Genomic DNA, 12,075 nt, shown 5'->3' with positions numbered 1-12,075 from the left:
CTGCATTGTCTTCTGTGGCCTGGTAATGCTGCTTCTGCCTCAGAGGGAGGTAATTAAAGAGCAGGCTAATCAGTTCATGTCAGAGACAGTCCCTGTTCCTCTTACAATGGAACCCACTTGGATATTGAACTGCCATGGGCTACATCTGTGCAGGGGTCTTAGGTTATTTCCATGTATAGTCCTTGGTTGGAGTATTAAAGCACAGAATTTCTGTGATACAGATTTACTCACAGATACTGGAAATTGAAGAATTATATCATCTTGACATACAGAGTACCTTGTGTCCTATAGAATGCCTTTTCCACCAAGGGCAACCAGAATAATGGGGTGGGGAAAAGAAACCACTAAAACTTGGCTGCCACTCTGCTTATGTGGACACTTAATTATGAGAGTCGGTGTACTTGTGTGCCGCGTTCTTGCATGACTTATCCTCGAGCCCTGAGGAGGAGTGAGGCGGCAATGCAGAAGCCAGACATACATACAGAAAAGCTGGGATCCAGTGATCTGGGCTCTCTGATGGAGAAGCCTCAGTGCCCTGGAAGCTCTCTGTGTTTACTGTATACAGTTGAACAAAGGGAGGCTTGGCTAACCTCAGTAGGAGCAGTCTTCACGCCATAAACATGGGTCTAGGGGTGGTGAGAAAAAGCTACGTAGACATTTCTGGACACACCATCAGTATTCACACTCTGCCCTGAGGAAGGCTTTGCCATCCCTCTGAGCCTCACCTGGGGACAGCTTTGCCACTTTCATGGGGCTGAGGCATTGAGATCCTTGAATGGGGACTTTAATGCTGCAGCTGGACTCAGGGTTGTGGGACATCAGCACTCGTGGACATACTGGGATACATAGTTCTTCAGGACTCTACTTCTCTCTACAGCGAGCTCCACCTCTGCTCTGTGTAGCTCTTCATATGTACTGGCACCTGTGTCATGGCGTGGGACCTTGATGCTAATTTCCACTGTTAAGCACCTGCCAACATTGTTTGTGTGGGCTTTCTGATCTGTGACAGCCTCTAGTTAAGCTGGGGGTGCCTGTCAGGGCAGTCTGCGTCATCATCCTAGGTGCCATGAGTAGGTGTGTCATTGCAATGACATTGCTCCAGCCGTACTTTTTCGACAGGAGTGCTCTTTTAGTGTACTATTTTGTAGAATGATTTCTTTTTAATGAGCAGACATAAATCCATGTATATTTGAATAAACATTAAACTCTTAACCTTCTCAATCTTGTATAGTAATGTTCTTAAAAAATTTAGAACAATAGAAGTATGAAATAATCCTATTAATTGTAATGCTCAAAGATTAGAGTGTAGAATTTGGCTGCTATGTTCTCTGGATAACTGAGTTGTAATGTTTTACTGTGACATTTTTATACATCATTGTAGCTGTAACTTTTGTTGCTGAGTGTAGCATCTCAGTAATAATTGACTGTACAGTTTTACTAGGGATCTTGAAAAGTCTTAAAGGCTCAGAGCGTTCTTACTGCGCAATACCGTGTGGAGACTGGGCAGCTTATGCACTGAAATGTGATTTTATTCCCAAGTAGCATTGAATTTCTCTGTGTTTATGTGTGGCCCCATATGTGTGTGGGAATGTGTTTGTGTAGTGCTTGGTAAGCATAATACTGTTGATAATTTTAGGCCCAATTAGAGTTTAATTAATTGCTAGTTTGCTGTGTAGCATATGCTTCTTTATTTGACCATAATGTGAAGGTTTTAGTTTCTGGTATCAATTTGACTATGCCAAAAATGAAAAGGGTTGAATAAACTAAAACTTCAAGAAAATTTGGAATTATAAAACCCTTAAGTTTTAAAAATGGGAGCTAATGAGATTGCTCAGTGGGTGAAAGTATTTGCAAGCCAGTAGGTGCTGCCAGAGTTCCCTGTGCAGATGACACCGTGGAAGGCGAGAACTGACTCCCGAAAGTTGTCCCGACCTTCACATGTGCGTGCTCACATCCCCACAGACAGGCAGATCAAGTTTTAACTCCCAGCAGTCTACCTCCTTGTCAAAAGCTTTATAGACCTTATTTTTAAAATGCTGTAATGAAGTGTAGATTTTAAAAAGCCAGAACATCCTTATTTACAACGTAGTGCTAAAAACCAGTTTGAATTCTCTGAATTCTGTGTAAATCTTTCACATGTAGCCTTGTGTGCTTCTCATGGTCACATTTAGTTATCTGTGCTTGTAAAGTGCAGTTAGAGTTCTACTTTGCAAGTCCTGCATTCAGAAAACATGAGTGTTATATGTCTGTGCTCATGGATTTTGAATTTCACACTTTTTAGTGCTAAATTTTATTTATTCAACAATGCACATTTACACAGTTAATTGTAGTACTGTTTGCATCCATTTGATGTCACTCAGAACTTTTGAATTCATCAGCCATGAGTTAATAGCCATGAACAGTTTGCTAAAGCTGTGCAGTTTTGTGGTTATGTAGGTGTTTGGGTGTACTCTTGGTTATCAGTGAGTGATCCAGAAGAAGAAATTGTGACTCTGTTGCTGAGAAAGCTGCTTTTATTAGTCTTACCATCTTTCCTGTAGACTTTTCTTCAAAGCAGCAGCGTAGTCATTTCATTCCTCTTAAACACGTGATGCTGTTGTTGTGAGGGGGAGGGAATGCTTTCAGAATGAGAAGTGGAAACAGGGCTAGTCTTGTTTTATCTATGATCTCACCCATTCTCTTACATAGTTTTTGGGGAAAAATCCCTCAGACACTTGGATATATTTTTGAAAATAAACCAAAACTAAGATAGGATTTCCTTGAAGCTCCCATTAGTGCTGGATTCCTCCAGGGCAGTTAGAGAGCGCCTGTCATTGACTTCTAGGGCTTGTATTTTGTTTGTATTTTGCTCTAGTCCTTCCCCAGAAAGCATGTTTCTTATAGAGCGTGTGCTTCAGTTATCACAGACTAGGAGTTGAGAAGACAGTTTAGAAAGAAGCTATTTGGGAACTGAAGATGTCATCTGTATTAGTCAGGTCTCAGCATTGAACTGGATTAAAGCACGTGTTACGTGCTTTACACGTAACACCTTATGAAACCCAGGGAATGCATTGAAACTATTTCAAGATTATGTACTATTCAAATTAAATTCTTAATGATTTCATATTGGATTTTTATTTTCTATTATTTTAGTGGCTAAAACTGAATAAACATCTAGAGATAAAAAATGGCTCTTTTCCACCTTTGGATTTTAGTAATGATTATAGTCACCTCCTGTTATTTGGAGTTTAAAATGAAGTGAGGGGGCTGGTGAGATGGCTCAGTGCAAATGATACTTGGTGTGAAGCCTAACCACCCGAGTTTGATCCCAGGAGCACATTTGTGTGTGGAAGGAGGGCTCTTACTACACACGTGCCTTGACACATTTTTCCACCATACACAAAGACACCAATACACAAATTAAAACAGCAGCAAGAAGTCAGAGAGATGGGCACAGAGGCTCATCAGATAAGACTGCCAGCTTTAATGCAGAGTGAGAAGAATATTTAATCTGAACTTTCAAAACCCCAGATGTTCTAAAATGAAACTTTGAACATGGGTTAGATGTCATCGTTGAGAATCTCACACATAATATCATGACCAGGTATCAAATGCAGGTGTCATAATAGCACTCTATAAAAATCCCCTCAGGATACGTGTATAATGTTGATCTGAAGGCTGTGAAATGCTTCAGAGAGAATTAATTACCTGATCTAGTGCTGGCTAGAACATCCAGTTCTCTGCTTGCTCCCTCCCTCCATCTCTCCTCCTCTCCTTTCTGCTTGCTGCTTTTCAACTAATAAGAAACACAGGATCACAAACCTGAGGTAAGGTTGTTCATTCTTTGAGGAAACTTAGGAAGTATTTCTTTGAGGAAGAAGTGTCTCTGAGGAAGCATATTCTTTTACTGTAGAGCTTTTTGCTCTGCAGAACTTTCTTGGCTGCACTGCATTTAGAAATTATGTCACTAGTCTCTTGGAGGACTGTGTCAGATGTGACCCATTGTTACTCCCTGCAATTCCTATAAGGGTGCTGGTCACATAGGAAGCCATCTTTAGATTTCAAGGCAATTTTCTCTGCTTTTGTATCAGAACTGATTTTCTTCTTTGTTACTCTGTTACAGATGTTGTAATCCACATAACAGACTCATGTTACTCTGTTGACAAATAAATTTGGAGCCTACATTTACAATGAGATCATACCTAGTTTCTTTATTGTCTTGTCCTTTACCTTTTCATTACTCCTGATTTCTCATATTCTTGATAATACCTTACCCTTCCACTATAAACGTTTTTATTAGTTACTTTTAGAATCACGTTTAAAAGACAAATGTACTATTAGAGTACAAAATATTTTTGCGTGTGAACTTGATAGGTTTCCTGTAATTTGATTGTTGTTAAATAATCTGGGTAAATACTGTTAAGAGTATGTCAAACTTCATTTTACTTCGTTAAATTAACTTTTGTATTGCTGCTTTTTAAACATTTGATATTTTTAGTATTTATTTTAGGAGATAAACATACCTTTTAGGTGTCTCAGGTATTTTCTGTTGTGAGGATTGAATGAGATGTTTTTAGTTACTGTCTACTAATGGTACTATAAGGAATAAACTTTTTATATATTACATGGATAATTTTTGTACGTTTAAATCAAACTCATAATTTTCTAGTCCATGCTAACTTTTTTCTTGGTGTCCCTTTTGTATTCCTTGTTCAAGCACTAGGTTTAGAATGGAGTTTAGTCCATTTGACCTGTAGCTTTGTCTTAGTACTGTCACTGTTTTACTAGTAAGCTTGAGAGTAACTAATGTAAATTTTAATTTCAAACACACTTAACATAATTTAAGCATTAGAAGTACTTTAAGGGCATTGCTGTAGAACTGGCATGGAACAACTAGGTTTTTTAGGTACATAATTGAATATAAATTTCAACCTTGTGAAATTTGAAATATAAGCCACTAAAAAATAGATAAATGGTAGTTAATTGTCATTCTTGGTTAGAATATCTCAGGGACTTCATGCAGTCTTGTAAGGATGGTATAAATGTGTTAATGTACATTTTTAAACTGCAGTGGTGCAGACTCCTGACTGAGATGATGGGAAGAGTATTGAAACTAAGCTGTGGTCTATGTTGTATGTCAGATAACAGAATTACCGTAGAGGAAATTGTTTAGGGGACCCTGCAGCTTTCTTGAATAATTAGTTATTCTCTAAGTTCACAGGTTTTGTGTTGTTAATTCGTTTTTTGTTTTGTGTCACCTTTTCAAGAGTGTGATATATCTGCTTTCCATCCAGTGTTCAGCACAAAGATGTTCTGTGACTTTCCTCTGTAGCGGGCTCATGGTTAAGTTCATTTCTAGAAAAAGTTTCTGCTGTTACCTCTGAGCATTACCAGCGTCAGCTAGAAATCATGGATCTTAGATCAGAACGACTGCCCATCCTGTGATGTGCCTCTGTGCAGTGTTTGTCTTCAGTCAAACATCTCGACATTTTGATCTGTTACTACAGGGTTCATGCTTGAACCAGACCCAGAGCGCAGACCTGACATATTTCAAGTATCCTACTTTGCATTCAAATTCGCCAAAAAGAATTGTCCAGTCTCCAACATCAATGTAAGTGGTTTTTCAAGTATGTAAGGCTTTCAAATCCACTTTAATTATGTTTGTGCATATACTTGTTTCATGACAAGCGGTCTTGATAGTGTGATACAGGTTTGTTTGTTTGTTTGTTTGTTTTTAAACCAAAAGGTATGGTCAAACATTACTGAGAAAGACACTAAGCACAGTGTTAAATGAAAAAACTTGGAACTCTTTGTTGTGTAGATACATTGTAAAGGGAGAGACCTAACTTCAGTTATTTTTTCCAGACAGGCTTTCTTTGTGTAGCTCTGGTTTTTCTGGACTTCCTTTGTAGACCAGTCTGGCCTCGAACTCACAGAGATCCACCTGCCTCGACCTCCAAGTACTGGGGTTAAAGGCATGAGCCACCCATGCCAGCCTTTCAGTTATACCTTTCATCAGAAACTGATTTTATATGTTTATGTTGGCTAATCCTCTTGTCCTCCCTCTGTAAAATTAGGACCGTAATTATAATGATCACAGCTAATGTGTAGCCAGTGTTGTGCCAACTACAGTGCTCATTTGGGGATGACTGATTTTACTCTAAGGCTTTCTTCTTCCTCTTCTCCCCCCTCCTCTTTCTTCTTTTTCCCCTAGCTTCCTAATCTCTCCCCCCCCTTTTTTTTTTCTTTCAGACAGAGACTGTGTAAATATCTCTGGCTGTTTTGAAACTATGTAGACCAGGCTGGCCTCCAAGTCACAGATCCTGCCTCTGCCTCTCAGTGTGCTGGGGTAAAGGTGTGTGCTGCTATGCCTGGCTCAAAGGCTTTGAGTTCTGGTCACTGCCTACACACTATGTTGAAGTATACACGCCACATTTCTGCTAATTTTAATGAATGATCATTGATTTTCATCCATCCTGAACACTGTAGAGATTATTCTGGTCTGACTTGTTCTTCATTTAACTTGACTCACCTTCGCAGACAAAGGAAGATCTGTGGTACCTTTTCCTTTTTACAGCCCTCACCGTCTCATGTAGCGTTTCTCTGTTGATGTTCTAAGGCTTTAGTGAGGAGCTTTGTGTGATGTTCACCTGGCTTCAGCTTTCTGTTCAGCTCCTGCTTACAGTGCCCAGCCTGGGTAAAGAGATGCACAATCTTCTGTTTCCATTTTCTAGACTTTACCATGTCATCACAATTGTCTGTACTATTTAGAAACAAAGTGATTGTTATCCTGGTTATTTTCTGAAGTATAAAATATTATTGATTTACAAACACGTTATAATCTTTTTCTTTTTACGCAAGATTTACCTGAAAGAATTGTGTATACAGTGATGCTATGATCATCTTCTAAAGATTTCTGTGAAACATCAGTGTTAAGATGACATCTGTGTAAAGTGATATTTGCAGATTAAATCTGGGGAGTGTAATTGAATAATAGAGTTAATAGTCTATCCGTAGAATAAAAGTCACTACAACTCAAGTTAAAAACTAAATGAAAAAATGTTTTGTTTTTTCCCCTAAGAATTCTTCTCTTCCCTCAACTCTTCCTGAACCGATGACTGCTAGTGAAGCGGCTGCTAGGAAAAGCCAGATGAAAGCCAGGTGGGCCGCATGCGCCGATGCTGAAAGGAGCTTTGTGAAGGAGAACGCGACAGTTCTCACTATAACTACAGCAAATCCTATGTGCTAAATCGTTATCTTCACTTACCCAGCATGCTGTGCTGTTCAGACTCTGATGCCGTAGCTTAGACAGTGACTGTAAAATAAAGTTCCAAAAGTGTATCCCACACGGAGCTTGATGGCACTCGCCTCTGGGCTGCTCACTCAGCACTGAAGATGAGAATGTTTAGCTGTTGGTGTTGCACTGGGACTTCTCTGTGTGTGTTGTCATTGTTTTTATCGCTGCTCATCGTAATCCAGGAAACTTGACATTTGAGCTAATAGCTGTTAAGCCTATTTTTTACATTTAAGAAAAAAATTGTCACAGCCCATCAGCATGTATAGTTTGTAGAATTTATGTGTATGTAACTAGAATGTAACTTTGAAACCTTATTTTTTTCATCTGTTTACTCCATTGATAAGTTTGCTTCTGTTATGTAGATTGAGACCTAAAATCTGGGCTGGAGAGGTGATTCAGCAATTAAGAGTACATACAGCTCTGTGGACAGCTTTATCCTCATTAAAATGAGCTGTGGTTGCCTATGTACATAAGTGATCTTACTGTCTTCATTACAGCTTTAGAGGGCGTGAACCATACCACTACTGTTGTCTAATCATCTGCCCTGGTTATTTTTAGGAGACAGCATGCCTGCAATATGTTTATATATTTTTTTTTCTGGGAAAATTTTGCCTTAAAGTTTTTTTTTTTTTTTTTTTGATAACTTTATGCATGTTTATGTGTTGATCATCTGCACCCTCCATTACCATCTTGTCTCCCTCACACTGTCCCCCCTTCCACTTCCCAACCTATCCCCACTTCTATAATACTTTCATGTCTTCCATTTTGTGCCTTGCTGAGTTCAGTTAGGTAACCAGTCCTAAGTTTCTGAAATCTTGCCGTGCAGTTTTTTTTCTCTTTGGAAAGATCACTGTTAGGAGTACTCCCTCTAGTGGTACATGTAGGTCTTACAAACGAGCGGTGGGCGTGCACTGTGGCTGTAGTAGCTGTGTGCTTGTGGGCTTGATAAATCGCACATATACAATTGTGGGTGTTAAGTCAGCTGAAATTCAGTGAAATCATTAAAGAAATACAATGGGAGAGAGTTTTGAAAATTTATACTGACTTTATAGAAAGCAGAGTTGAAAAAACATGTAACTTTAAGATTGTATTGGTCCCACACCCATGCACATACTGGCAGCACCAAATGGACTGAATGGGTATCAAGATAGATAGATAGATAGATAGATAGATAGATAGATAGATAGATAGATAGATAGATAGATAGCAAGCATATGGAGTTGTGAGGAAAAAGTTTTGAGGGAATAGGGAGGAAATTGGAGGGGAGGGAGTTGGTTGGATTTGATTTAGACGCATTGCATTCATACGTAAATATTAAAAATAAATTTACCTATTTTGTTGATGTTTTGAAAACTCAGCTGTATCTGCTAATTATACTGCATTCAAAATTGTGTTTACTACTCTACTATATGCATTTGGGGCTTACACTGGGTCCCAGTCAGACATTTTGTAGTTCTCATTTAGTGTCCTAGGAAAGCAAAGGTCAGATGTGAGCAGCCAGCCTTACTTGGCAAGCACTGGCGTCCTTGGTTTTACCTGCTGTAGGAGACAGCCTTTTCTTTTTCTTAAGTCCAAATGACGGGGAATATTTCTTGTGTCTTTTTAAAGAACTGGATTTTGATTTTTGTCAAAACTGAGTGAGAAGATTTCTGTTTGCGTTCTCAGTCTTCTTCCATCCCTTTAATCTCTGGGGTTGTATTCCTGTTCTTCCCAGCTTCGAAGGCTGACTAAGAACAGTAGGGTACAGTTCAAGCACTATGGTGGCTGCATGTTCTACTTTACTAGCTTTATTTAACATGTATTCTGAGGTGGGTGCTTAGAAGGGAGCCAGAGGACTAATGTGGTCATCTGTAATAATTAAATGCGTCTGTATTTTATAGAATGAATGGAAATAATCTCATTATTTGGGATGAAGTATGCTTTTCTATTATAGAATAACAGATACCATTGGACCAACTGAAACCTCAATTGCACCGAGACAAAGACCAAAGGCCAATTCTACTGCTGCCACCTCCAATGTGCTGACCATTCAGAGTTCAGCAACACCCGTCAAAGTTCCTGCTCCTGGTGAATTCAGTAACCACAAACCCAAAGGTAATTTGCAGTTCTGATCTTTCATGGTAGGGAGACACCCGATATGGTCTGTTTCTGTAAGAGTGTAAGTGGATTTAATATTGTGAAACACAGAACACAGTGCTTTAAGAAATAGGCTGGACAAACGGCTCAGTCAGCAAGTGCATGCTGGGCAAGCATGAGGCCCTGAGTGTAGACCCAGCACACGGTACAAACAGATGGGCATGGCAGTGCACAGCTGTAAGTGCGTGCCTGTTACTCCTGTGTCAGGGTAGAGGTAGGGAGGGGCGCCATGTGGGGAGGGGGGGCTGGAAGTTGGGGATACAGACAAGGTGGTCTTCGGTCTGCTGGCCAGCCAGTCTAACTTAGTGAGAAACTTGTCTCAAAAGAAGTAAAGAAGTAGCAGTCAGCCACAGGGCAGGGTACAGGATGCCGGGCCACTTCTGTGGTTTGGATGGTGTTGATGTTCTTGTCTCTTGAGACAATCACCCAGTGGTTTTGTGTCCTGTTGTACCACAGGCCTTGTCTGGTTCACATGCTGTTACTCAGTTGGTTAGCTGGTCTAGCTGTGAGTGCCAGACTTGCCCCTGATGTCAGGGGCTGTAGTTCCTGTTTTAGCACACCCACTCTCAGCTTAGATTTGAAAAATTCCAGTTTTTTCATGTATGTATTTTACTTTTTAATTACTTTTGTCTTCTTTAGAAATGAGTAAAATGTTCATCTGCTACAGAAATATTGATGTAGAAATGTAAAAATGTCCTGTTTTCAGGTAAATAGCAGTGTGGTGTGCACCCCCTTAGCCTTTTTAGTATAAACAATCAATTTGGTAACATGAACATAGTAAAAATTAATACTATTAATAGAGCCATATTTAATTCATATAAAAACAATTTGTCATTGCCACAAATAGACTCAGACATGTTTCTTTGCCACTTACTTTTTCAACCCTTAAGATGTTCTTGAAAACTTATGTCCGTATAGATCTGCTGTATAATTTTTAATTTACTCCATGTCATGAGTATACCATCAGTTTTATAACCACTTGGGTTATCTCAGTATTTGCTGTTGTTAGTAGTGTGGCGGTGAGCAGCTGACCAGTCAGTTCTTGGTTTCCATGCGAGTGCATTTGTCTGAGGAGTATAGGAAGCATATTTGGGTGCTGGAGAGGTAGCTCATTGCCTAAAAGTATTTACTGCTTTCAGTAAATCCTCATTTGGCTCTCAGCACAAATATGAGGCAGCTCAGAACTGCCTGTAACACCAACGTCGAGAGATCTGACACCATCCTCTGATGTCCAAGGACAGCCGCATGCACATACTCACAGACAAACTCAAACACCTAACACAAAAAGAAGCGTATTCATTTAAAATTTGTGAACAGTCACATTGCTGCCCAGAGACCCTAGGAACACACAACTTTGGCCAGCGTCAGTCTCCTTTACTCTTGTCCTCGCATCACTTGATAGTAAACGTTTTTTAAAATGCTTCCCAAATGCTTGGTCAGATAATTTTCTCTATAGATAATGTTTTCACCCAGTGTTTTTATTTATTTTAAAAACTTGCATGCAGGGTAATGGATTTAAATTATAACATTCTTGTATACATACAAAATAGATGTTAACTCTCTCATGACCCTTCCCTCCTTATCGTCTTACTGGCCCTCTTCCTCCCTCCGAACACTCACTCCTCATACTTTTATGTCACATGCATTGCTATCCTCTCTTATCTCTCCTTCTTGTTAGACTTCTTCCTCCTCCCTAATCCCTTTTTACTTTTAAATCTGTGAGTGAGTGTGTGTGCTTGTGTCTCTCTGTCTGTCTGTCTGTCTGGAGTCTGCATACGAAAGATGTCTTTCTTAGTCTGAGTTGGCTTGTTTTCATTAGCTTCATCTCCAGTTCCATCCATTTTTCTGAAAATGCCCTAGTTCAATTCTTCTTTGCAATTGAGTAAAATTCCATTGTGTATGTGTACTACTGCGTTTTCTTTTTTGGCTTATATGTTAATAGACATCTAGGCTGTTTCCATATCCTGGCTATTGTGAATTGTATAACAACAAACGTGTGCAAGTATCTCTGTGCAAGAACTCTTCAGCTGTATTCCAAGGACTGCTATAGCTACGCCAGTGGTAGCTGTACTTCTCATCTGTTTACCCAGCTATATGTTTATATATGAATTTATGTGTACACATCCACGTGTACATGCCTCGGGAGACCAGAGAACAATATCGGTTATCTTTCTCAATTGTCTTTTTCTTTTTAGTGGTGTGTGTGTGTGTGTGTGCGCGCGCGTGCACGCAGGCAGGTACCTACACTGTGTGCATGCATGCAGAAGCCAGAGAAGGGTGTTGGCCATCCCACTGTGTTCTCTCCATTGCCTTCTTCTCAGGCAGGTCTCTTGCTAAAGCTGGAGCTAGGCTGGTAGACAGGGAGCCCCAGCGATCCTTCTGACTCCCCACAGTCCCCTGCTGCTCAGCTACATCTTGATTGTTTACCTGGTTGCTGGGACCCAGATTCTCAGTGCTGCACAGAAGTGCTTTTGCCCACTCACCTTTCTCCATCTAACTCTACACATGTTTTTTTGAGGAAGGTTTTCTCATTGAACGTGGAGCTCACTGGTTTGGCTACACTGACTTCCTAGTCAGTGTTGTAGATGATAAATTGACATTTCATGAGCATTTACAATTACAGTAAATACTTGGTTTAGATTATATAATATATACACAAAGGT

At 39.8% G+C, this 12,075-nt stretch overlaps 1 protein-coding gene across 2 annotated transcripts in view; it reads left to right on the top strand.

Annotated features, from left to right (window-relative positions):
- Positions 1–12,075, top strand: part of Bmp2k (BMP2 inducible kinase) — a 94,014-nt gene that overhangs the window by 51,615 nt on the left and 30,324 nt on the right. For both annotated transcript variants that reach the window (XM_055594625.1, XM_055594624.1), the window contains exons 8-10: positions 5,487–5,590; positions 7,061–7,140; positions 9,210–9,370. In XM_055594625.1, coding sequence (XP_055450600.1) covers positions 5,487–5,590; positions 7,061–7,140; positions 9,210–9,370 — 345 coding nt within the window. The remainder of the gene's footprint in view (positions 1–5,486; positions 5,591–7,060; positions 7,141–9,209; positions 9,371–12,075) is intronic.

Source organism: Psammomys obesus, unplaced genomic scaffold (assembly GCF_907164565.1).
Source record: "Psammomys obesus unplaced genomic scaffold, mPsaObe1.curated_primary_1811, whole genome shotgun sequence".
Lineage (NCBI taxonomy): Eukaryota > Metazoa > Chordata > Mammalia > Rodentia > Muridae > Psammomys > Psammomys obesus.
The sequence above is the reverse complement of the archived record's forward strand: the minus strand, read 5'-3'. Positions and strand labels throughout refer to the sequence as shown.